At 39.6% G+C, this 27,998-nt stretch overlaps 1 protein-coding gene across 2 annotated transcripts in view; it reads left to right on the top strand.

The window, feature by feature from the left end:
* The window catches only part of LOC116272728 (selenocysteine insertion sequence-binding protein 2-like), a 44,970-nt gene extending 27,179 nt beyond the window's left edge, over positions 1 to 17,791 (top strand). For both annotated transcript variants that reach the window (XM_031661499.1, XM_031661498.1), the window contains 4 exons: positions 5,341 to 5,561; positions 6,447 to 6,601; positions 9,839 to 10,058; positions 13,500 to 17,791. In XM_031661499.1, coding sequence (XP_031517359.1) covers positions 5,341 to 5,561; positions 6,447 to 6,601; positions 9,839 to 10,058; positions 13,500 to 14,182 — 1,279 coding nt within the window. In that variant the 3' untranslated portion in view covers positions 14,183 to 17,791. The remainder of the gene's footprint in view (positions 1 to 5,340; positions 5,562 to 6,446; positions 6,602 to 9,838; positions 10,059 to 13,499) is intronic.
* Positions 17,792 to 27,998: the final 10,207 nt, after the last annotated feature.

Below are 27,998 nucleotides of genomic sequence, written 5' to 3'. Positions count from 1 at the left end.
TATATGAAAAGGCCAAACCTACGTTAGATTGGTGTACTTGAAAGTGACGAGGAGAATGGAACCAAGTTGGAAAACACTCTTCAGGATATTATCCAGAACTTCCCCAACCTAGCATGACAGGCCAACATTCAAATTCAGGAAATACAGAGAACACCACAAAGATACTCCTCGAGAATAATAAGCCCAAGACACAAAGCATCAGATTCACCAAGGTTGAAATGAAGGAAAAAATGTTAAGGGCAGCCAGAGAGAAAGGCCGGGTTACCCACAAAGGGAAACCCAGCAGACTAACAGCAGATCTCTCTGCAGAAACCCTACAAGCCAGAGTGGGACCAATATTCAACATTCTTAAAAGAAAAGAATTTTCAACCCAGAATTTCAAATTCAGCCAAACTGAGCTTCATAAACAAAGGAGAAATAAAATCCTATACAGACAAGTAAATGCTGAGAGATTTTGTCACCACCAGGCCTCCCTTACAAGAGCTGCTGAAGGAAGCACTAAATATGGAAAGGAAAAACCAGTACCAGCCACTGTAAAAACATACTAAATTGTAGACCATCGACACTATGAAGAAACTGCATCAACTAAGGGGCAAAATAACCAGCTAGCATCATAATGACAGGATCAGATTCACACATAACAATATTAACTGTAAATGTAAATGGGCTAAATGCCCCAATTAAAAGACATGGACTGTCAAATTGGATAAAGAGTCAAGAGCCATTAGTGTCCTGTATTCAGGAGACCCATCTCACATGCAAAGACACACATAGGCTCAAAATAAAAGGATGGAGGAATATTTACCAAGCAAATGGAAAGCAAAAAAAAAAAAAAAAAAAAAAGCAAGGGTTGTAATCCTCCTCTCTGATAAAACAGACTTTAAACAAATAAGATCAAAAGAGACAAAGAAGGGCATTACATAATGGTAAAGGATCAGTGCATCAAGATGAGCTAACTATCCCAAATATATATGCACCCAATACAAGAGCACCCAGATTCATAAAGCAAGTTCTTAGAGACCTACAAAGAGACTTAGACTCCCACACAACAATAGTGGGAGACTTTTTTTTTTGAGATGGAGTCTTGCTCTGTCACCCAGGCTGGAGTGCAGTGGCACTATCTCAGCTCATTGCAACCTCCACCTCCCGAGTTCAAGCGATTCTCCTGCCTCAGCCTCCTGAATAGCTGGGACTACAGGCCCATGCCACCACGCCTGGCTAATTTTTGTATTTTTAGTAGAGACAGGGTTTCGCCATGTTGGCCAGGCTGGTCTTAGTGTTCTGACCTCAGGTGATCCACCCACCTTGGTCTCCCAAAGTGCTGGGATTACAGGCGTGAGCCACTGCACCCAGCCAATAGTGGGAGACTTTAATACCCCACTGTCAATATTAGACAGATCAACAAGACAGAAAATTAATAAGGATATTTAAGACTTGAACTCAGCTCTGGACCAAGCGGACCTATTAGACGTCTACGTAACTCTCCACCCCAAATCACAAATTATACATTCTTCTCAGCACCACATCGCACTTATTCTAAAATTGACCACATAATTGGAATGTAAAACCTTCCTCAGCAAATGCAAAAGAATGGAAATCATAAAAAACAGTCTCTCAAAACAAGTGCAGTCAAATTAGAACTCAGGATTAAGAAACTCACTCAAAACTGCACAACTACATGGAAATTGAACAACATGTTCCTGAATGACTACTGGGTAAATAACGAAATTAAGGCAGAGATAAATAAGTTCTTTGAAACCAATGAGAACAAAGACACAATGTACTAGAATCTCTGGGACACAGCTAAAGCAGTGTTTAGAGGAAAATTTATAGCACTAAATCCCCACAGGAGAAAGTGGGAAAGATCTCAGATCAACACCCTAACGTCACAATTAAAAGAACTAGAGAAGCAAGAGCAAACAAATTGAAAAACTAGCAGAAGAGAAGAAATAACTGAGATCAGAGCAGAACTAAAGGAGACAGAGACACAAAAAAAACCCTTCAAACAATCAGTGAATCTAGGAGCTGGTTTTTTGAAAAGGTTAACAAAATAGACCACTAGCCAGACTAATAGAAAAGAGAGAAGAATCAAATAGACACAATAAAAAATGATAAAGGGGATATCACCACTGATTCCATAGAAATACAAACTACCATCAGAGAATACTATAAACACCTCTATGCAAATAAACTAGAAAATCTAGAAGAAATGGATAATTTCCTGGACACATACACCCTCCCAAGACTAAACCAGGAAGAAGTCGAATCCCTGAATAGAGCAATAACAAGTTCTGAAATTGAGGCAGTAATTAATAGCCTACCAGCCAAAAACCCAGAACTGGATAGATTCACAGCTGAATTCTACCAGAGTTACAAAGAGGAGCTGGTACCATTCCTTCTGAAACTATTCCAAACAATAGAAAAAGAGGAACTCCTCCCTAACTCATTTTATGAGGCCTACTTCATCCTGATACCAAGACCTGGCAGACACACAACAGAAAAAGAAAATTTCAGGCCAATATCCCTGATGAACATCGATGCAAAAATCCTCAATAAAATACTGGCAAAACAAATGCAGCAGCACATCAAAAAGCTTATCCACCACGATCAAGTCGGCTTCATCCCTTCAATGCAAGGCTGGTCCACCATATGCAAATCAATAAACATAATCCATCACATAAAGAGATCCAATGATAAAACTCACATGATTATCTCAATAGATGCAGAAAAGCCCCTCAATAAAATTCAACAGCCCTTCATGCTAAAAACTCTCAAAAAACTAGGTATTGATGGAATGTATCTCAAAATAATAAGAGCTATTTGTGACAAACCTACAGCCAATATCATACTGAATGGGCAAAAGCTGGAAGCATTCCCTTTGAAAACCAACACAAGACAAGGATGCCCTCTCTCTCACCACTCCTATTCAACATAGTGTTGGAAGTTCTGGCCAGGGCAATCAGGCAAGAGAAAGAAATAAAGTGTATTCAAATAGGAAGAGAGGAAGTTGAATTGTCCCTGTTTGCAGATGACATGATTGTATATTTAGAAAACCCCATCGTCTCAGCCCCAAATCTCCTTAAGCTGATAAGCGACTTCAGCAAAGTCTCAGGATACAAAATCAATGTGCAAAAATCACAAGCATTCCTATACACCAATAATAGACAAACGGAGAGCCAAATCATGAGTGAAAACTCCCATTCACAGTTGCTACAAAGAGAATAAAATACCTAGGAATCCAACTTAACAAGGGATGTGAAGGACCTCTTCAAGGAGAACTACAAACCACTGCTCAAGGAAATGAGAGGACACAAACAAATGGAAAAACATTCCATACTCATGGATAGGAAGAATCAGTATTGTGAAAATGACCATACTGCCCAAAGTAATTTATAGATTCAGTGCTACCCCCATCAAGCTACCATAGACTTTATTGACAGAATTAGAAAAAACTACTTTAAACTTCATATGGAACCAAAAAAGAGTCCATATAGCCAAGACAACCCTAAACAAAAAGAACGAAGCTGGAGGCATCACACTACCTGACTTCAAACTTTACTACAAGGCTACAGTAACCAAAACAGCATGGTACTGGTACCAAAACAGATACATAGACCAATGGAACAGAACAGAGGCCTCAGAAGTAACTCCACACATCTACCACCTTCTGATCTTTGACAAACCTGACAAAAACAAGCAATGGGGAAAGGATTCCCTATTTAATAAATGCTGTTGGGAAAACTGGCTAGCCATATGCAGAAAACTAAAACGGGACCCCTTTCTTACACCTTATACAAAAGTTAACTCAAAATGGAGTAATGGCTTAAACATAAAACCTAAAACCATAAAAAACCTGGAAGAAAACCTAGGCAGTAGCATTCAGGACATAGGCATGGGCAAAGACTGCATGACTAAAACACCAAAAGTAATGGCAACAAAAGCCAAAATTGACAAATGGGATCTAGTTAAACTGAAGAGCTTCTGCACAGCAAAAGAAACTACCATCAGAGTGAACAGGCAGCCTACAGAATGGGAGAAAATTTTTGCAATCTATCCATCTGACAAAGGGCTAATATTAGAATCTACAAAGAACTTAAACAAATTTACAAGAAAAAAAACCCCATCAAAAAGTGGGCAAAGGATATGAACAGACACTTCTCAAAAGAAGACATTTATGCGGCCAAGAAACATGAAAACTCATCATCATTGGTCATTAGAGAAATGCAAGTCAAAACCACCATGAGATACCATCTCATGCCAGTTAGAATGGCAGTCATTAAAAAGTCAGGAAACAACAGACACTAGAGAGGATGCAGAGAAATAGGAATGCTTTTACACAGTTGGTATGAGTGTAAATTAGTTCAACCATTGTGGAAGACTGTGTCGATTCCTCAAGGATCTAGAATCAGAAATACCATTTGACCCAGCAATCGCATTACTGGGTCTATACCCAAAGGATTCTAAATCACTCTGCTATAAAGACACATGCACACGTATGTTTATTGCAGCACTATTCACAATAGCAAAGACTTGGAACCAACCCAAATGCCCATCAGTGATAGACTGGATAAAGAAAATGTGGCACATACACACCATGGAATACTATACAGCCATAAAAAAGGATGAGTTCATGTTCTTTGCAGGGACATGGATGAAGCTGGAAACCATGATTCTCAGCAAACTAACACAGGAACAGAAAACCAAACACTGCATGTTTTCACTCGTAAGTGGGAGTTGAACAATTAGAACACATGGACACGGGGAGGGGAACATCACACACTGGGGCCTGTCGGGGTGGGGGGTGGAGAGGGATAGCATTAGGATAAATACCTAATGTAGATGACAGGTTGATGGATGCAGCAAACCACCATGACACGTGTATACCTATGTAACAAACCTGCATATTCTGCACGTGTATCCCAGAACTTAAAGGATAATTAAAAAAAAAAAAAAAAAAGAATACAACATGGAAGACAACAAATATATTTGTTGATTTATCAGATATTTTTAAGTGCTTAGTATGTGCCTTTTTCTAGGTGATGGGGATAAAGTGATGAATAAAACCAGTGTCATAATAAAAGCAAGCATTTATTGAATACTTAAAAAAAATTTCGGAATCAAGTCTGCCTATTTGAAATGCAGAAACAAGGAATATCTGTATCACCCTTCTGTTTTTGTAATTGACTGAAGAATTTAAGAAGTTTTAAACACTTCTTTAAAAGACTTTTCATGAAAACTTCTTGCCAGATATATTTTCTCTTAGAGATATTTCCTTAAGGTAGTTTTATAACTATAGGGGAAAAATTAGGATGGAGTTACCCATTTTGGTTTTCTTTACAGGTATTGTAATCAGGTTCTTTGTAAAGAGATTGATGAATGTGTGACTCTTCTTCTCCAAGAGCTTGTCAGTTTCCAGGAACGCATCTACCAAAAAGATCCTGTGAGAGCAAAAGCAAGGAGACGACTCGTTATGGGTCTAAGAGAAGTTACCAAACATATGAAGTTAAACAAGATCAAGTGTGTTATAATTTCTCCAAACTGTGAAAAAATCCAGTCAAAAGGTATGCGCTTTTTGCTTTTGAAGTATTTTGATAGTATAGCTGTAGGATATTCAGTGAATATAAAGTGGAAGCCATATGTCTTTCTCATCAGAGTTTAGGTATAAAGCAGAATATTGGAGCATGAGAAAAGAAAATGCAGTCTTTCAATACCTGAAATTAAGTAGTAGAATTGAGACTGGATTGTAAATAAAATCCTCATGTATGAATACCAGTGGAAGATTTCAGTTTGGCCCACCAACTGTCCCTTCTGTTGTGATCAGATGGAGGTCTATCCAGAATGCATTTCTTTGGCAAATATATTCTGCTTTTAAAATTTTATGGTGGTGATTTGTCTCTCAGCAGCAGTTTCATTTAGAGGCACTTATGCAAACCAGCACACAAGTACTTTGAACTACATCATGCATCCTTATTTGTCCTTTTTGATGGGCAACTTTAGGTGACCATAGTAGACAAAGCAGGTAGAAGTAGTAGGCATATGCATGGCGAGGAATATCAGTGAGACCAGTAATGTATAATCGATCTCATTGCATTGTGAGAGATCTTTTCTTGAACTGAAAGATTTGCGAGTCAGCCATTAACAATTTGAATTAATTTCTTTATAATAAATATTTGCTGAATTGCAGTTTGATTGCTGCTATGCTAATCCCTATGGAGAAAGAAAAACACTGGATTTGAGGGAATTTGGAATTTAATAGGGGAGAAAGAAAATACATATATACTTCCATATGTAGTATAAAATCAAATAGGATAATGTGTGTAACAGCGTAAGTGCTACAAGCGTTCATAGAATTCTTTGCTGCAATGTTTTATGCTTTAGCTGTCGGGTGTGCAATTAGCTCCATGTAGGCAACAACTAAAAGCCTTTCTGTGTGTTGATTTTCTCAGGTGGTCTTGATGAGGCCCTCTATAATGTTATAGCCATGGCACGGGAACAAGAAATTCCTTTTGTGTTTGCCCTTGGAAGGAAAGCACTAGGACGCTGTGTGAACAAGCTGGTTCCTGTTAGCGTAGTGGGAATCTTCAACTACTTTGGTGCTGAGGTAAGAATTTAGAAGACACACACTCTTGCTCTCCAGCACATACATCCCCCAGATAGCACATTTTTCAATTGACATATGCCAGTGTTATGTTTAAGCATTTGAAGGAGTGAGTTGACAACCCTCAAAGAATGAGTGGAAATTTTTTGAGTATTACATTTCCTTTTTTAGTGGTGGAAAAGATTTATGTAGATGAATCCTAAAGCATTTTGAAAAGGTTTTAGTTCCTATTTCTGCCAAAGTGGTTTTTTCTTCCGGGCTCAACTGCATAGTACTTGGTAATTTATTTTACTGCTGGTTAAAGATATCTGATATTATGTAATGTAATTTCTTCAGTCTCTAGATGGGTATATTTTGTGCTACTAGGAATCAGGAGACAAAAGAATCCTTTAATTGGAAGGGATTTTCCTTTAGAAAATGGAATTTCTAAACCAATTGTCACAATAGTTGTACCCATGATACTATCAACCATCATCTCTCTGGCAATCTGCTAATATTGATCTTTATCTATAGGAGCTGATAATATAATGGTTATTAATTTAGCATAATGCTCATCAACTGTAGTGTTTAAGACTGTTTTTTTACGAAGGTGATTCTAAAGTACTTTGTGATATCATTGACAGACTGTTTTTGCCAACCACACTATTTTTGTGTGTCTATCCAGTCACCATGTTTGCATATCCTACATTCCCCTGTCCATTCTGTTTCTTTCCCACCACCCATGAAATTCTCTACCCACCTGCTCTATGAGCATATAAATAATATTTGTGCTCCCACAATAGCCCATGCTTTTGTCACGTTTAGCATAACACACTGCCTTGCTGTAGGTTATGTATGTTTCTTTCCCTTTAACTGTGAATTCCTTGGTGACAGCCCCCTTCCTTTGTCTTTATATTCCTGACACCTTTCACATTGCTTGAGTATAAGCAGGCAATAAATGTTTGTTGAATGAAATTGTGAGATAGATGTATATCTGCCCACTATGCTAGACTATATGTGAGAATTTCTTGCCTGTTAGCCCAGTCACTTGGGAGGCTGAGGTGGGAGGAGCGCTTGACCCCAGGAGTTCCAGACCAGCTTGGTATATTATCAAGTATGTCTATTCACAGTGAATGGTAGTGCACCTGTTACTTTTACCATCTTATAGAACTAATCTTTGAATTAAGCTTCCAGTCTTTACCCTCACATTCAAGGCTTTTATTCCTTGATCTTAGCATCTCTCTTCAGTTTTTCTTCTCTTTCCTTATATTCTTTTATTCCTAACAATTTCTTTCTTTTTTTATATTGTAAAACCAATGTTAAACTCACATATCCATTTGCATGTTTTCTTTTTACTGTTTTCACTTCAATGCATGGTTTATTAAACACTGCAAATATTTGTCAAGCCTGTTACATGTAACCACATAGGGGCTGTCATTTTTTTTTAACAGAATCTGTCTTCCTTTTTAAAAATAATAAATCCTGAATATATTTTTTTACACTACCAGTAGGTAACACCCACCACTCTTCAAAATTAATACAATTAGCAGCATCCTATATTATACCTGCTATTTTAAACAGTTTAAAGTGGAGCTGGATAAAGGAGGCTACTTATATTTTTCCGTCTTGAGATGAATTTTCAGAGACGTATTATTCTACAGCAATGTAGCACTTTTTGCCATGCTTTCATCTCAAGGTTTATACTTACTATAAAATTAAACAGATTCTCAAAAATGTCCAGGTTATGTTTAATTATTTGAAATTCTTTACTTAATGTTGTATGTTGCATTGTGATACTAAATTGGTCATTTAACAGGAGTGGGATGCTGTAGAATTATGGCATAACTAAAAGTCATATAGATTGGCCTTCTGGTGGCTGTGGAAACTTAAATCTTTGGACATCATTAGGTATCATAGTTATTGAAGTACAACTTTAATGCTATATGAATTTTGCCATCTTATTATTATTAATTTTTTTTGAGGTGGAGTTTCACTCTTGTTGCCCAGGCTGGAGTGCAATGGCATGATCTCGGCTCACCGCAACCTCTGCCTCCTGGGTTCAAGTGATTCTCCTGCCTCAGCCTCCCGAGTAGCTGGGATTACAGGCATGCACCACCATGCCTGGCTAATTTTGTAGTTTTAGTAGAGATAGGGTTTCTCTTTGTTGGTCAGGGCTGGTCTCGAACTCCTATCTTCAGGTGATCCACCCACCTCGGCCTTCCAAAGTGCTGGGATTACAGGCGTGAGCCACTATGCCCAGCTGAATTTTGCCATCTCATTAAATGTGAGTATGCTCAGTGTACCTACCACTTCACGGAAATTATTTATTTTGTTCCTATTTTTGTTTCAGCAATGAAAGAACTTCTGGTTTTTTTAGCTCCATATTCTACTTCCAAGCTCTATATTCTAATTTGCATTTGGCCCAGTAGTCATGCTTTTCTATCTTGTGTTATCTTTTCATCATCTTCAAGGTCCTAGCTATCCATATTATCACCAGCTTACTTTTGTCATCTAGTTCTTCCAAAAAATAAACAATACAGGAAAATTTAATTCCTATAGAGATTGCCATCTCCTTCTACATTCCTGAACATCACTCAGAATACACTCATTCCCTTATATTGTAACCCAGATAAGATTCTTTACTGCTCCCCTAACAAGCCTTATACTTTTCTTATGTCTGTAGCTTTATTAATGATTTTGCATATTTGGCTTTGAAGGCCCTGATTTCACCCCTCAAAATTGTACCGTTTTCCAGGCCAATGCTGATGTCATCTTCCCTTCATGACTTCCTCAGTGATGCCCAGCAGTTTAGAGTTGATGTCTCATCTAAAAGCTGTAACACTTTACACCTCTCAAGGCATTTAAGGTATTATGCCTTGGATTATAGGTGTCTCTTACCATATTTTTCCAGCCACATAGAAGGTTCCTTGAGAGTAGAGTTGATGTTCAGTCATCTTTGTACCCTCTGTAGTGGCAGACACTAAAGGAAGAGTGCACTTGTTGAATGTTGTAAGAATTTTAATACATCACATTTAGTGGCTAGTGTTGGAATCAAGAAATTTCCTCAGACTTGTGAGAATTAAACAGTAAATGTAAGTTATAGAGTAATTTCATAAGGTTCTGTGGTTTGCATACCATTTGGATTTTATCCCCATTGAAAGTATGTCTGACCCTGAAACAAACAGTAGAGATATTTATTATCCATAATAGGAATAAAAAGTATAACAAAAATGGATTAATCAAAATACTCTTTCTTTTCAGAGCCTGTTTAATAAGTTAGTAGAACTCACTGAGGAAGCCAGGAAAGCATATAAAGATATGGTTGCAGCAATGGAACAGGAGCAGGCTGAGGAAGCCTTGAAGAATGTGAAGAAGGTGCCACACCACATGGGACATTCTCGGAACCCCTCTGCAGCAAGTGCCATTTCTTTCTGCAGTGTCATTTCTGAACCCATCTCTGAAGTAAATGAAAAGGAATATGGTAAGTTGTTGAATACTATTTTAAATGACCTAAACTATGAGATGATTTCTATTCTGCCTTTTATTTCTATCTTTATTCTTGACTAGTCAAATGTTGCTCGAAATTTGGTTTAAAACATTGCATTAAACATGTTCATTAAAAATCAGGAGAATATTTGGGACTGAGACTTCTTATGAGACACTGGAATTTAATCACAGTTCCAAATTTTTAAAAAAGCCTCGGGGGCTTTAAAAATCAAAACACACCGTACTTGTGACCTGTCACTAAGTAAACACTAGGAAGTTTTATTCCAATACTTTATGCTCAGTTACTAAAATTTTATATTTCCTAAGGGCTGGTCTGAAGGTAGTGAATTATCTAATTTGTTCACAGTCAGTTATAGATTGATCTCCTTTGTTCTGCTCTTTCCCCGCTTCTCACTACTGCACTAATCTTAAAAAGAAAAAAATTTTAAAAAAAATTTTAATATTGTATTTACTAAGTAAACTACAGACCTGAATGTTATTCACTCTAAGCTTGTAAAACCTAGACATGATATTTGCCTTAAGTAAAGTCTGATTGTAATCAAAAAGAGATACAGACTAAAAAATAGTACTTAATGTTTAACATTTGTTTATTGAAGTCTACATCTCAGTCGTTTCTTTGCCTTATAGTCTATAAAACTTTGAGCTCTTTAATTCTCTTTCTTGGTTTAGTTTATGATTTGTTTTCCCTATGTAACTTTCTTTGTTCTTCTTTTCTTAAAATTTAAATAGTATAGCCACCTTCTTTCATTTGACTCTTTGTTCGTTCTTTTTTTCTTTTCTCTGGGAGGTTATCAAATAGCTTGTTGCCACCTAAAATTTAACATGTAAAAAGAGTGAGTCCTCATTTTCTTCCCATACTCCCCTTCCTGGCCTCCCTGTCTGTGATTGTAGTTAGATGTTTGGAATGCTTTCAATAAAGCTTCAGAGCAGAGGCAATTTATAAGTTGTTGTGGGCCCTTAGGAAACTATTGGCCAGGGACAGGTGATACTGGTTTAGAGGCAGCCATGTTTCTTTTGCAGGAGTGATACTAGTTGAAAATTAAGAAGATAAAGGGAAAGTGCTAACATTGTAAATGAGCGCGATCCTCTCTATATAGTGAAATGCCACATCTCAAAGGCAAGCCATAAGAGAAACCTATAAAGCTGTGGGTTTGGACAGATGACAGAGTAACAAATGGTATTCATACGGGCACAAATAAACACAGGTAGTATAAAAAGAAGGTCTCAGAGATGGAGGTGATGTTTTCAGAAAGCACCAGATTCAAAGTGTTCAAAGATTGAAGCCTTGGTTTTTCTATATTCTGCCTAAAGGTTTTAGGTGTTATCAGTTAATCTCGGGGTCTTGGATTTCTCTTTAGAAAAAAAACTGTTGAAAGGAAATGTTAATGTGCATCTAAAATTTTAAAACATTTTATGCCTTTCGGAGTTTTTTTTAATATGTAATTAAATATATGTAGGAACATTTTCACTTACTAGACTTTTTGTTTGGTTGGTTTTTTTGTTTTTTTTTTCTAGCACTTACTATATGCCAGTCATAGGGACACAGAGATGAGCTGGAGTGGAAGTGAGGAGGGATGAGGAAGGTGAAACAGCAAACACAAAACGAGAGCTTTTGACTGTATATGTAAAAAGTGCTGTGGGAGTTCAGGTTAGCGATTGCCTGTCTCAGGAGCCAGGAAAAACTTCATGAAGGAACTAACATTTAAGAGTAGTTTAAGATGAATGGGAGTCTGAAGGGGAAAGGAGGAAAACACATCTACAGAAAGAGTATAGCTTATGTTGCAACTTTAGGGAACAGTGAGAATTTAAATGACACTGAGCAGGGAGCGTGTGGCCCATGGTTCAGGGTCAGAATGAAATAGGACCAGAATGATAGATAAGGGCCAGATCATGGAGGCCTTTGCTGTGCCACGCCAAGGATTTTGGATTCTATCCTAGGGTGATAAAAAGCCAGTTAGACAATGATATAATCAATTCACAAAACTGGTTAGGAAGATACTACAAATGAACAGCAAGAAAAAGAAGGCCTGAGCTAAGGCAGTAGTAAACAGATTTAGTAGTTTTTGAGCTACCAGTGTCATGGTATAGTGGTGAATTCAGTGGACTAAAGGGATATAATATTAATAGGAGAGAAAAGTAGAACCAAGGGTTACTATAAGGTTTCTTCTGCTTTGAGATCGTGTAAATGATAATGTCATTAGCTGAGAATGAGAATATAGAAGGAGGTGTTGTTTGTTTCTTTCTTTCTTTGTTTTTTCATGAGGTAGAAATTAGAGTGGAAAGGACTCATTCTATGCTAAAGAAGCTTCAGGAAAGAAATTTTTTCCCAGACAATGTATCCTGACTTGAAGTGCCCAAAATACGCTCTGTATCAATATATCGTCCATAGATGGTAACCATAGTGAACATATTAGTGTGAATAGGTTTGCTACAACTGACACCTATGAACTGCAAATAGTAGCTGTAATGTCAATATGATAGAATTTTTATTTTTAAAAAAAACTGAAAAAATTGAAGGGTGAGAGATCTTTACTGATTATTGGTATGTTTTTTGCCTTCAACTGATTTCCTATCATGAGAAATAATTTAGTTTGTCACCACTCTAGTATATAATACTTTTTTTGTCTTCCAAAATCACTTTGTAAGCCAAGCTATATATATATGTTATAAAACAACCTTTCACAGATGTTAGAAATGCATAGATGGATTCTTTGCTTATAATTGGAAACACATGTCCCATTACAGGCCAAAAGATAATTTAAATAACTTGCTGAGTGAGCATGGTACAAACATATGAAATCAGAACTATTGTTGCTGGACATCTTGGCTCTTCTATCTCTCGGGTTGTGGGTCCTTGAGCCCAGTACACCTCTAGGCCACAAAAAAGTTAGGCAGTTCATTGATTTTCATGAGTGTATGGATTTTATTTATGAGTGCCAGTGAGCTCCCATTGGTATAAGAGCTCTTGCATTCTGAAGCATTAATATACTTATTTGTACCTCCCTGTTTCTTTATCTTGAATGTACATTTTTGGGAATTATTTTCCCTTTATAACATTTAAATTAGGTTGGGCACAGTGGCTCACCTGTAATCCCAGCATTTGGGGAGCTCAGGATAGGAGGATAGCTTGAGCCTAGGAGGTCAAGGCTGCAGTGAGCCAAAATCATGCTGCTGCATTCCAGCCTAAAAGAGCAAGACTCCATCTGAAATACACACACACACACAAGCGTGCGCGCACACACTTTCTCTCTCTCTCAAACTAGTACTAAACAAACTAAATTTGTAGTTTTTCCAGTTTCTAAGCCAACAAATTTATATATTTTGTTGTTCTTTCTTATTTGGGGGTTTTTAAAGAGTTGCATGATTTTGAAACAGTGTTCCAGAACGTTTTAAAAAATCTGCTTGATATTTGTAGAAACAAATTGGAGAAACATGGTGGAAACTTCAGATGGACTGGAAACATCAGAAAATGAGAAAGAGGTATCCTGTAAGCACAGCACTTCTGAAAAACCCAGTAAACTTCCATTTGACACACCCCCTATTGGTAAGCAGCCATCATTAGTGGCTACAGGCAGTACTACCTCAGCTACAAGTGCTGGGAAATCCACAGCAAGTGATAAAGAGGAAGTGAAGCCAGATGACCTGGAATGGGCCTCACAGCAGAGTACAGAGACTGGCTCTTTGGATGGCAGTTGCCGAGACCTTTTGAATTCCTCCATCACCAGCACCACCAGCACTCTTGTACCTGGCATGCTTGAAGAAGAAGATGATGAAGATGAGGAGGAGGAGGAAGATTACACTCATGAACCCATATCTGTAGAAGTACAGCTCAATAGTCGAATTGAGTCTTGGGTCTCAGAGACCCAGAGAACTATGGAAACCCTTCAGCTTGGAAAAACCCTTAATGGTTCTGAGGAAGACAATGTAGAGCAAAGTGGAGAAGAGGAAGCAGAGACGCCCGAGGTGCTGGAGCCAGGGATGGACAGTGAGGCATGGACTGCTGACCAGCAGGCCAGTCCTGGGCAGCAGAAGTCCAGCAACTGCAGCTTGCTCAACAAAGAGCACTCTGATTCTAATTACACAACCCAAACTACGTAACTCTCAGGAAATGTCGGCTCTCTATCTCCAGCTGTGGAAGGGTTGCAGCCATTACCATTTATGCTTCATCTCAACATTTTGCACTGTCCAGTATTTAATATACGTATTTAATTCCCAACAAATATTTTTGTAGCTTTTACTTGTTTTGTTGTGATCTGTAGCTTAGCTTTTGATTAGCATCCAGGTGTCTTTCTTTCTAAGAACTGTGTGGAAAATTCAGATCTGTTTCAGCTTATTTTGTAATCAAAAATAATGATAAAAAGAAGACCAGATCTTAAAGAAAATAAATTTCAAATGCTTACTTAAAGTTATTTTGAAAATTAAAGAACAAGGTTCTCAGGATAGAAGCAGTTATCAGTGTTTGCTTCAGGATTCCACCTCCTCTACTCTAATTTGACCAAAAAGTTGTTTGGGCTTCTTTAAAAAAGAACTGGGGGTGGAGTCAGAAAACTAAATAAAAGGCTGAGGGTAACTAAGTCCACCAGTGTTGTATGTTAAAAAATCGATGCAACTTTTATGTGGTCCACAAATGTTTAGTCAGAAGTCACTGATTATTGTAATTAATTAATGTTGGGATGGGCTAAAACAGAGTCTTCAAAACTTCGGCTAGCAGTGGAGCCACCATCTTAGATTATAGCTAGCTAGCCTCATTTGTGGAAAGTGATAGATGCTGTCTATAATAGTGAACAGTCACCCGTGATAGGACCTCCAGGTTCTCTCATATTTGCTTCTTACTTACCTCAGGAATGCTCTTGTACATAGACTTATTTACAAAAGTTAGGCACATTTTGACAGGTGAATAACTGTAACCGATTGTATGACTGCTGCACTTACATGTAAACTCTTCAGAAACAAAGTCTTCTACTGGTGTGTTCTCTTGCATGCTTCTGGTTCAGGACTCTTGATTTGAGATATGGATTTGATTGAGTATCCAAACTTGTCCTGAGTGCAAAACCGTTTCACCTTTTAAAAGATACCTATTTTGCACCTAGCCTTGAGCACCTTCCACATAGCAATGACCGTAGTTACTGTCAGGAGGTCAGGGAAAGGAACTTTGCACAACTTGTGACATGTATCCTGATAATCAAGGCTTAGATGAGGAAGTTTTAGAAGATAAGAGAAAGTTGTTCTAATTGTGCTGAAACTATTAGATGATTTAGAGTATACAGATATGTAGGTATTAATTCTCTATTCACTATTATTTATCTCTGCCCTTCTCTAGGAGTTTGTATACCTGCTTAGGAGACAATAAATGAGCTAAATGTTTTATTTGCTAGTCAGTCACCACCTGGACTTTAGTGACTTTACAAGTTTATGTAATGGTGGAAGAATGACAAACTGTATTTTTTGTGTCTTCCATCCAACTCCCCACCACCCCCAACTGCCCCCCCCCCCCCCCCCAACATGCACACGTGTGTGTGTGTGTGTATGCCAGTTTCCCACTTACAAGCTTCCATAAGCAGGCACACAACTGAGAAGGAAGGGGTATTTTCCCTGCCCTGATTATCTGGGGCAGGGCTTTGCCTCACAGAGGCAGGAGAGAAGAATTGGGCAGATTCTTTACTGAACTCATTGGGACTACTGTGCTAGTTTTGATGTTTTATAATGCTGGCATTTAATTACTGGAGAGATTGGATTCTTGGTTGGTGATTTAGTATTTGTGAATTGTGAAAGTTTAGGAGCATTGCTGTGTAGAAAATGTTAGTCAATCAACTTTATTATTGTGCTAAAAGGGGACATTATTATACTGTCCTGTCTAAACTGTTCTCCAGTATAGACTTCCTAGGCACTAAATATCCAATACTTAAAGGAACACAGCAGGTAAGGAATGAAGCCTCTGAAATAGTACTCATGGATTTATATGTGGCAGATCTTACTGTCTCTACACATTTGGAAGTGTTCATTGATTTAAAGAAATGATAGAGGTTTTGAACTACTGACAGTCTTAAAAGTGAATTTCAAAACTTTCATACTTTTTATGGTGTAAATTTCCTTTGCTCGATGTCAGTGATTCAGATAACTCTTGACCTTGAGATGATGGCTTTTCACAGGTTTCTTATATTTTATATCTCTTCTGAACATGAATTGTCGTTTTAGATTTTTGACATTTGTATCAAAAGAGAAGTTGAGGAAATCTTCAGAACACTGGTAACTTTTAATTTTGCTATGGACTTCAGAAGTGTTTATTTCTATGTTCGGTAAATGCTCTCGCATATGCAGTACCTCTTCTGCCAGCAAATCCAAGGCACCATCGCCTTTTTATGAGACAGGTCACCTCGAGAGGACAACCCAAGAATTAGTAAAGGCAATGTTACCATTTTGAGAGCATGCTTAAATAAATATTAATCACGTCTTTGTAACTTGTTTCCTTTAAATTTTGGAATATTGAATTACAGACTTTGGAGGAGTTGTGAAAATCAGGAAAGTTTTTATGTATTTTTTGAAGTGGGCGTGCTTGGCTCTTTGAAGACCTATAAAGAGATCCAGTGGAAAGAGTAAAGGTTCATCATCACAAGAAATAAAAAAACATAGTGATTCTTTTTCTTAATGTGTAGAGGTGGTTTTACTGGCAATAATTAATAATAGATTTCTATTTCCGTATATAAGTATATTAACTAAAATATGAATTACACTTCCAAAGTTAGATTTCTGCTTCAGTAGGTTTGTTTGCTGTGAAGATTACTTCTCAAAAGACAAATGTTCATATTAGCTTAATTTTTGGTTTAAATATGTTTGTAAATGATGTAATATATTTCTTTTGACTAAACATGGAAAAGTAATGTGTGTTATACATTGAGAAGTTTTTACTGGCTTTGACTGGAGGTTGTTTTTGCAGAGATGGTATTTTATATGATTCCAGTATTTCGAAAAGAATTAGTCAAAAGGAATTACATAGTTTAAATACTGAGAAATTAATATCCAAATATGTACTTGTCTGATTTCTAAATAAGCTGGGGGAGGAGGGAGGGGTGGGAATTGAAATGTGCAAATGAGTAGTGAATGCTACATTCATTTTCAACTCTTTAACATACAACTGTTCAATCTTAACACATTGTTACTTTAATATATGTATAAAGAAGTATTACTGTTTGTAAAGCTGCTGTTTGCTTAAAAAAACACCCTTGTCATGTATTTTCTGTATGTTGGGCCAACAGGTTAGAACATTAACCCATTTAAAAATGTTTATCTTTTTTTGATTTAAAAAAATTCTGTGAAATAATTTATTTACAGACATCTTCCTCCTCCCTCATCCCTTCCAACCTTTACATACATCACAGAATCAACCAAACTGTTTGCCTAATCTGAAATCTGAATCCTAATGAGAAAAATTTAAACTTTGTTGGCACATCACACCTTGAAAGTATTTGTATTATTTTATAATTTAATTTCTAAATATACCACATAAGTTTATAATTTAATGTCTTAATTGTAATGCTCTAATAAAAAACTAGCAAAATTAGTGTGAGTTATAACATGAAGGGATTTTCATCTTTTGCTCTATGAAGGATAATTGTTACATCACATTTGGGGGGTAATAACAGCTTTTTTGCACTATGTAAATACTAGTGGGGATTCTTCTGTACTAATAAAATGATTATTGAAATGAAATCTGTCCTTTCAGAAGAGATACTTGAAGAGTTCATGACTTTCCCCACATGTGGAAGACAGAAAAAAGAGTCCAGCTCAAGTATTGATTGGTGGTCACATGGGGTTGCCAGAAAAGGCTTTAAAATCGGCACGAAGGAGTTAAGAATAAAAATCTCCATCTGGGGTGGTCGGTGTGATCTGTGGCACGGGCCCAGGCATTTAGCCAGAAACCATCCTGGTGTTAGGAGAAGGCTTCTGTAGATTCCTTCACCTTTTTATATTAGTTCCCCTGTGCTGGGCACTGTCTTTTCCCAGTATTAACTCATCTAATCCTTACAACAATCCTGTGAAGTAGATTCTGGTTACTGTTTCTCAGTTTTCAGATGATGGAAGAGTCATGGAGATGTTAACCCAGCCCATGCGAAAGCCCATGCCCCAGTCACTGTACTTTGTTATGTCTTGGCGCAAAGTGCCTAGGGTGTGCAAAGCAAGCATGCTTCCTTCACCTTCAGGTGTCTTCAGGAATGTGGAGCAGGAGGACTGAAGATGGCCTTGGGGACTGAAGTTATTGGGCCTTACCTCATCGCTCTTTCCCTAAGTAGCCCCAGACCTTGTCACTGTGTCACAGTGACATGTAGGGAATCTGAAAAAGTACATTAATCTGCCAGAAAATAGTAATGATACTAATTTTCATAAATGAATTTTTTGGTGATCACAAAGAAAAGGAGGATGCCTCATCAGTTGTTATCAGATACTTCCTTTTTAACCAGTACGTGTACCACTCCCTAATTTTTTCCCGATAGTGATCAGTTTTTCTCCTAACTGACCAGAAGAGGGTGTGCGTCACACCTGAAAACAGTCAAAAGCTACATGTAATATTAATGCTTTTTTTAAAGCAGGAAAAGGCGAAGGAGAAGTAACGTGAACTATGGGCCTTGCCATTAAAGGTGCTTAGTTGAGTCTAAGCTCAGAACTGGGAACCGTGCCTATGCGTGTCATTTCATTTTAGAAAGAACATTTAGACATGGTGAATAGGTCACGTGAAATTTCTAGATTAGCAATTCAGTCAGTACTTTTGGCTTAATTTGGGTTCTTCTGATGTTATTGTCATGAAATATTACACTTGACTTATGTGTTAGGCATCAGTGGCAGCCTTGTGGTTGCAGAGCCAAATATGGTTTGGGAAATGGGAGGTGTTTCAGTTCTGGACCCAGTGTCAATCTCTGTATTTCTCCCTTCCCACTCCTTCCATTTTGACACTTTGAGTAATTATTTGGCAACCATGTGGCAAGCAAGGTGACCCTTACTCTTGCAGAAATGGGTTGGATAATTGTGCGACTATAAACTGGCTGTACCTGTATCTAAGGTTTCAGTTGGAAGCAGAGGATCGGAGCAAATAAGATAATGAGCTGCGTGAAATTTGGAGCTTCTGGCTGAGCATGATGTTCTTCATGTAATTGCTGAGGAACCAACCAAAGAATGGAATTGTGATCTGGTGAGCTATGGTTTTGGAGGCTGGTGTAATAGGTTTCTGTGGAAGGAATGAGTGCTTCATCTAGCCATGGCTTTGAATTACCCAGAGGGAGCAGATAATAGCCACAGCATTCCCGTGGTAGGCCTCTGGAGGCAGTGTCAGTTGCATCCTCATCTACCAGGAGATGAGTGATGTGAGTAAGGCGGTTCCTACTTCCTTGTGCAGATTTCTCCAGGTAATTGTTTTCACCCTTCACTTCTCAGCCTTCTCTCTGTTTAACTGAGTTAGAGAATTTCATTCCCTTGTAAACCCTCAGCTTGAGAATGGAGTAATGAATTGAAATTAAAGCAGTTAATGTTTGTTAGCTCTGGATAAAAAGAAAACTTCTAAAATATTGGCTTCTCAATCACAGAAATATTAGAAGTCATCATCCCTCTCATTGTTCCTTTTCCTTGCTTCCCCCTTCTTAAAGCCAACATTGTAAGGAAAATGGCGAACTTCTAACAAATCCTGTAACATCTGTAATTAGAAAGGTAAGAAATTACTGTGTTCCTATTTTACAAATACTCAAAACACCATGATGACCAAGAAAGATAAAACTATTTTCTTAATTTTCTCTTTTCCTAATAAAGTGTACCAATTAAATGATGTAATCTTCTAGATAAGGTGATAAGCAAACTATTGCCTTATAGCCTGTGGGCCAACTCTGCCCAGCAGCCTCTTTTTGTCAATAAAGTTTTGTTAGAACACAGCCACACATTATTTACATATTGTCCATGGTTGCTTCAGTGCTACAATGCAGAGGTGAGAGATTTATACGGCCTGCAAAGCCTGAGATAACTTATTCTCTGGCCCTTTACAGAAATGGTTTGCCAATCTCTAAAATTGAGATGATGTCCAACATTTTACACTCATGTGATTCCCACCCCCAGTTCTTTTATCTCTAGAGATGATACATTTATTGTGGTTTTACACTTTAAAAAACATACCAAGCTCTGCCCAGGGGTAGAAGACATGCAGATGCATAGGAGGAGCACCACCAGAAGCAAGCCTGGATGCTTTGACAGTACTGGGGTTTGGGAAGGCCTGAATTCTTGTTTCTCTATTCTCTAATATTGGGCAAGCCCCTGGAATCTCTGGTTCTTGATTTCCTCTTCTATCGGGGGATGTACTGGGTGAATCATAACTTGGCTCTTTAGAGAAATGGAGGCCATTTTTTGGTCAAGGATGGTCATGAGTTGGATGTGAGCTGGGCACTTTCCTAAGGCTACCATAGCCAAAGACTGCCAGCACCCTCAAGGTGGCCTGGAAGGGTCCTGTCCCCAGAATGGGTCATGGCAATTAAGCCGATCACCTTAGTTCTTACCGCTCCAACCCCTGCTAAAATTTGAACTGGAGGCCGGAGAAAGCAGAGTGGCGCAGGTGCGTGGTATGCAGGTATGCATAAAGTAGAGAGGCTATGAAAGTAACAAAGCAAGACTGACCACTTTGCATTTTTTTAGCCCATGCTGTGCTTTAATCAACATGACTTTTCTTTAATTGTGTAGAGCTTTTTATGCAGTTAAAATATTTTATAAGAATAACCAAAAGGAATGGGCCAACTAAAACGCAACTATTTTCTATCCCATAACTGACTTCCCAGACTTTGCACTGACTTCAATACATTGACAACAAAAAAATTAGTAGTGGAAATGGAACTGGAAACCAGATTTAAACCCCTATCTTGATCGATTTAGCAAATAATGACTATTTGTTAAATAGCCAAGAGCTACAAATTTTATCTTCTTCCCACGAATGAAAAACTCTTCATCTTTTCCCTGGCCTAACCCTCCCCCACGTAGTGAGAAATATGGGTTCCATCTATGACTCTCCCATCTGCTCTTTAGCTAGAGCAAAGTGCTTTAATCTTCATAGAAAGTTCTAAGATTGTGTTAGCAACCCACTTATTTGGTTTCCTTAGCAACCAGAACACAGTATTTAAAGTAATGACATTCCTTGCTCGGAATAGAAATTGAGTAAGCTGATCATGGTGCTCCTGGTCTGCTCAGGGCTGCTTCACCTCTTCAAACACTATTTTTCACCTGCCAGTTCATGGTAGCAAACCTATAAACGGTAGCAAAGGGGCAACTACCTGGAATACAACGTAGTGAAAACTCTGGACCTGTATCCACAGCCAACTTCACCCTGGCCAGCTGCAGTGGCCCCTGCAGTGGCCTAGTCTGTGGAAATATTGACAAAACAAACTGTCTCTTTTAATTCCAGAATTTAAAAAATGTTTCCATGTCCTTGTAACTTTTGCAGCAATTTAGGTTAGTTGCCACCAGCTTCCAAGAAATTCGAACACGAATCAAGATGATGAAGCTGCTCAGGCATTTAGAAAAAAAGCATAAAGAAAGAAAAAAGAACTTTGAAAGGAAATCAGTACTAAAGTACTGTCAACTAGGCATCTGCTGTTTTGTCTGGTTGGTACATCCATTCTTCGGGGAACAACACTTATGCCTCACACACCCACCAGCGATATAATCTCTTAATTGCAACAGGAGCAGGCAATTAAATGACCCTGAAACCATTGATTAGTCTGGAAAACCTGAAACAGTTGATCTATGCTGTGCCAATGGGTTTTATCCTTGGAAATTTTGGACTTGGGATTGAGAGAGCTTGGCTCAAATGGTTTGGGGTGCCTGGCTTTTAAGAGAGGAATCTCTGAAGTCATTTTTGGCCAAGAAAAAGCTAAATCTGGGTTAGGCAGTGTTGAACAGGTTTCCTTACTGTCAGACATTCTACAGCCTCCAATATCCTAATGTATTTTGACTCTCCATGAAGGAAAGATTTATTATATATCAGGCTGCATTTCCTCAACATGTTGGACCATGACACACAGAGTTCTCCAAATTTAGTCACAGAGCACTTTTTCTGTGCAGGAACTATGAACATCCTGGGGAACTAGTTTTTCATGTAATGTGCAACAAAATCTATGTTGCATGAACTCTGAAGGTCCAGGAGGATGAGACACATAAGGAATGCCTGGACTGCTGTAACTCGGAGATTCTCAACCAGGGGCGATTTCGCCCCCAGGGGACATTTGGCAATGTCTGGAAACAGTTTTGATTGTCACAACTGAAGAAGGGGCTACTGTCATCTAGCAGGTCAAGACCAGAGATACTGCTAAGCACCTTACAGTACACAAGAGAGCGACCCCACCCCACAAGAAAGAAGTATCTGGCCTGAAATGTCGACAGTGCAGAGGTTGAGAGGCCCTGCACTAACTCAACCCTGGTAGACTGCATTACTCTCGTATAGGTTCAGGGCCCCAATTAGGTGGGCCTGTGTTCATATGGTGAGTTATCAAATGCTCTTGACTTCTGTTTCTGGCACATGTTTATACATTCTCTAATGTTCCAGAGTTGGCTTAGCCAGAGACATCCAGGTCTTCCTGATACAATAGGCCTTATTTTAAAAAAGTGTTTTTTTCAACCGCCTGGGGAAGAGAATGAAGAGAGTTTGACCTGGAGCTTCTGATGACGTGCCAGTACCTCCTCCCATGTCTCCCACTTGTTTCCTCCCATCATGTGGGCAGGCGTGTGAGGAGCAAAAGGGCAAGGAGGCACCTCTGGCAAGGGCTGCTCAGTGAACACTCCAAGAAAAGCACAACTCAAGTGTGAACACGAGGCCAAAGGAATTCGCTGGTCTGGCCCCATCACACAACTGAATCAAGCAAAGGTGGCAGGGACTGAGTTTTCTAAGACACAGTGACATGGAGTCCAGCTGCCTGCCCTGCTGAGTAGCATCCCTGAAGCAGACACAAGAAAGCCTTTGCAGGATACTCCAGCCATCTCTCAGCGAATGGCTGCCCTGGAACCAAGTTCCTCAGGAGAATCACTGGACAGGGGCTTGGAAATGCCTGAGCAGCTCCTGTAATTCTGGAGAGCATGAAACACAAAGCCCCTGGCTACAAAGAAGCAGCTCCCTTCTTAAGGTCCCGCTACTGTTCAAAGACATAGGGAGACTTACTAAGCCACAATCCGTGGACGCTCTATTACATTTTAATCGAATCAGTGTTGGTTGATGCTGATTCTGGGCCAGGGTTGAGTTAGGTGCCCTGGCAGAGTTGACAGACACGCAGGCTGCCCCATCTCACACATGACTGTGCAGTGAGAGTTCCTAAATTGCTTGAAACATAGAACGTTATTCCAGAGTAGCCATATTAAAGTGCTCATTATATTCCCAACCTAAGTCCTAGAAACCCTTAACCATAACTCACGTTGGAGCTGAAACGATAGGGAAAACCCACAGTTAGAGGAAACTATGCTGCTACAAATGCGTTTCAGCTTCATACATTGAAACTGTTATTGAATCCCCCTTGTTTCTAGGAGAAAAGTGTATAATTCAGGAAAATAAGTACACATTTCCAATTACCTGGCCCCTCCTACTCACACATATAAATACACACACACACACACACACACACACACACACGGTCTTTCTGTTACCCAAACTCCAGTAGAGCAGTGTGAGAATCAAGGACCAAGGTTTCCCGGTGCAAAGGCAGGTCAGGAGCACTTTCCCCTGCTGGGGTGTTGATGTCTCAGAACAGCCACTCTCCCGGCTATGGCCCCCGGATACAACGACGGGGGTAAGAAAACACAGCACACTCCCCAAGTCTGTCAAATAGAGACACAGGGCAGGCAGCGTGTTTCCCCAACACAGAGTTCCCAGGTTAGAGGATCTTTAATATGGAGGGAATCGTAAAGATGATTCAGTCCAAGCCCCTCATTTACAGATGGGGAAACTGAGGCCCAGGGAAGTGAAAGAATCTGGCCAAGGCCACTTAGCTTTGTGGAGGCATATTAGGGCTGGGATTCCAGATCCACCAATCCCCAGGCTGTGCTCTTGTCCCTCCATCCTGAGACTCAGAAACTAGAATTCCCCTCGGGCTCCTTCCAAGGCCCAGTTCTACTTTTGCAAAACACATTCTCTAAGAGAAGCTTTGTTTCTGGCTAAAATAGCTGTGCTTGCTGAGTTGAGGTCATAGAACTCTTGAGGCAGATATTGCTAAACTTTGCCACCCCATGATACTGCAGATGCTGCGCTTTCTCTGCACCTAGAATCTTCCTTCTCCCAAGCAAAAATCAGCAATTGGCAGCACCACCAACCACCATCACGTGTCTCCCATCCTCACCATGTTTATCTCCGATTGTTGGAAAGGAGCTGCCCCCACTCTGGCCATCTTCTGACCAGAATGTTCTTAAATCTCAAGAAGAGAGAGACTGCTCTTTGTAGGTGTGTGATGGTGATGGAAGAGGAAATACAAACACTTTGTCAAAAGATGTAACACTGGTGCTCCACGGCCCTCTGTCTGCAGATGTCTGAAAAGCCTCCAAACCTCTTTTCTAACCTGGAAACGCCCATTATCTTGCTCAAAGCCATGCGGCTCTTTACAAGGTCCTCAGGCTGCCAGAGTGGGTGGAGCAAGGAGTTGACCATAATGATCCAACTATAGTACAATAATGTATTCCATGTGCAAGGCTGTTCACACCTTGAAAAATGCTTTTGTGTAAATGATCTCAGGTGGCCCTGTGAGGGAGGTAAGAGAAGTGATTCTTATACCCATTTTATGGATAAAAAAACTGAAAATAAATCTGATTATTCTTCAAATGTATCCGGTGGCAGAGGCAAGATCAGAACCCGAGTCTCTTGGATCCAGTATCTTTTCCAACAAACACAGAGCAGTCTTTTGAAAATTTTTTATTGTTCTTGAATAGACAGTATCTACACATGGTTCATAATTCCAAAGATACCAAAAGATGTACAGTGAAAAGCAAGTCCCTTTCCTGCTTCTCCACTTCGTTCCCCAAAGGCAGCTAGAGATGCAGCCTTCCAGAGCCCATCTAGGCACATCCCAACAATAGATATGTGTATGGAAATACATCTGTATGTGTGCATGTGTATAAACACAAATGAGAGAGCTTTTATTCTCTTAAACATATGTATTTTCCACTTCAGCCCATGTGGAGTTACATTCCAAAGGGATCAATAATGCTTATTTGGGTGGAAGGTGGGCAGTGGATCTTACAGTTAAGTGCACAGGCACTCTGCAGTCAGGCAGATCTAGGACAGACTTAACACTGATCATGTACATGTGACAAAACCTCTCTGGGTTTAGTTTTCTCATCTGACAAATGGACATAACCATTTCTAATACATAAGTGAGACAGTGTCTGTGACATGTTTAGCACATAGCGTGTCCAATAAATGGTGGCTACTTAACTGTATGCCTATGATGTGCCAGATAGTCTCCTGGGTACTGGAGAAAAGAGGTGTCGGCTCTTAAAATGCTTACAACTGAAGATTGGAGAAGGAGATCTAAACAAACAAATTTACTTTATTTATTTTTATATTTATGTTATACTAAATATTTTATATTTTATATATATTACGGCAGAATGGTTGGGAAGTCGTTCACAAAGAGGGTAAGAGCATACATAGACTCTTACCTGCAGGCAAAACATTCTTGGGGTGCAATCTCATCTTGAATGAGTTATTCAACTTGCCGTGAGCATCAGCTTCCTTGTCTGTAAAATAGGCATCATAATATAGAGTTGTGAGGATCAAGTGAAAGAATGCACAGCACTTAAAACAGTGTCCGGCATGTGATAGACATTCAATAAAGGGTGATTTTCAGAATTGTATAGAAGAAATGCCACTGTAGAAACATGTACAAGGCACCAAGGTGGCACATGGAGAGGGCAAGCCTTGCGATGACATGAGAACGGCCATGTAGCAGGCCCTGTAGTTGATGTTTCACACGCATCCTCTCACTGAATGCTCAAACTCCCTCTGCGAACTGTGTTACCCCCTTTTCACAGAAGAGAAAATCAAGGCTCAGAGAACTTCTCCCAAGGCATAGGCAGAAATGGCAATTCCCTTCTCATTCTCCTTTTATCACCTGGCTCTCCAGAGAAGAGTCACTAAAACCAAGACGTCAAGGACCTGGGGCACTTCGTAGGTGACATTCACTCACTTGCTCACACATCCTCAGATGTATGCTGAGCCCTGTTGTGCCCGAGCCTCTATGCTACACCCCGGGCCAGAGCAGAGACGGCAACTCTGGTCCTTGAGGAGCTTCTATCCCCGTGGCTGGACAGACCTCAAAGTCTCACTACACATCTGATCATTCATTCACAGCCATGATAGACAGAAGGAGATGTGCCTGGCTTCGGATCTGATCTGGTTCAAGAAGATGTGAGGTTCCACCTCCATCTGCTCTTGCCTTCCCAACGTCTCAGTTTATGAGGGAGATTGGAGGGTAGAGAGGAAGAGACTATGAGCAGAGGTAGAAGTCGTTGGGCTTGTTATTGCATGGAGGGGAAGAAAGTCTCTCTTCAACCCAGAGATCACAGGGCAGTCCTCTCAGGGGGCCTCCCATTGCCACAGCTGTGATGAGCACTGACCTTGGCCAAGCAACGCCTCTCACACCCACAGACAAGGAGGGTGTGGAACTGACAAGATGCTGAGCGTGTAGCTTCTACTGCTGTCATGGGTGGCACTGTTGAAGATATTCTTTACATCTAATTTACATGGCAGCTTCTAGTCTACCCAGCACTTTTGACATCCACCATTTCATTTTATTTGTTGTACATGATATTTATATACAACATTTATGTACAATTGGGGTGGGTGGGCCAGGAGAGATTGGGAATTACTTCTCACTACTGCTACTCCTCACTGTAGCTCAGTTTTCTACCTTCTCAGGTAAACTAGGTAGGTATTATCAGTCCCATTTTACAGATAAGGAAACTGAGGCCGTGAGCATTTAAGTGACTGGCCCGAGGTCACAGAGGTCATTTGCTTCCGAACCAGGGATTTGGTCAGAAGGGTCCTCACGTTGACATGCAGTGATGCCACATGTTGGCCCCTTGTCAGACTCTGCCTAAGTTTCACCCTGTGACAAAGAGCCTCTTAGCTCTCCACATTCTTTACCAGGTAGAATTAGGCTGTGTCCTGAGGAAATAAGGTCCTCATGGCAGGTGTGGACTTCTCTCCTTCCCTATGTTCTAGTGACACTCCCCTATACCCACTTTGGCTCCTGTTACGGACTGAATTGTGTCCCCTGCCTCCGTTCATATGTTTAAGTCCCACCTCCAATGTAACTGCATTTGGAAATAGGCCCAAGGAGATAATTAAGATTAAATGAGGTCATAAGGATGGGGCCCTAATATGACAGGACCAGTGTCCTTATAAGAGAGGGAGGCACCAGAATTCTCTCTCTCTAAGCATGCTCAGAAGAAAGGTCATATGAGGACACAGCCAGAAGGCGCATCTGCAAGCCAGGAAGAGAGGTCTCACCAGGAACCAACCCTGGCACCTTGATATTGGACTCCAGCCTCCAGAACAGTGAGAAAATGAATTTCTGTGGTTAAAGTCACCCAGTCTGTGTCACTTTGTCATGGTAGTCTGAGCAGACGAATAGAGCTACTACGTCCTAAATCTCCACCCTCCACCTTCACCTAAAGGCATTGAGCACAGGTATTTTACCCAAGACTTTCTCTCTGGGGTTCTCCTCAATTAACTGCTTAAATTAATTTCTCTTGCAGTGTTTATTTTCACAAAAACTTTCAAGAGAGATTTCCAAAGAAATAGCTTATGACCCTGAGAAACAGGTTTGGTTTCATCAGTGAACAGCATGAATTATGAAATTGATCATGTTCCCTTGTTTGACATGTTTGCTTGGGAGCTCAGAATTAAATTGACAGT

This window comes from Papio anubis, unplaced genomic scaffold, assembly GCF_008728515.1.
Source record: "Papio anubis isolate 15944 unplaced genomic scaffold, Panubis1.0 scaffold176, whole genome shotgun sequence".
NCBI classification, from domain to species: Eukaryota; Metazoa; Chordata; class Mammalia; order Primates; family Cercopithecidae; genus Papio; species Papio anubis.
Note: the sequence above shows the minus strand (reverse complement) of the source record. Positions and strands in the feature narration are given on the sequence as shown.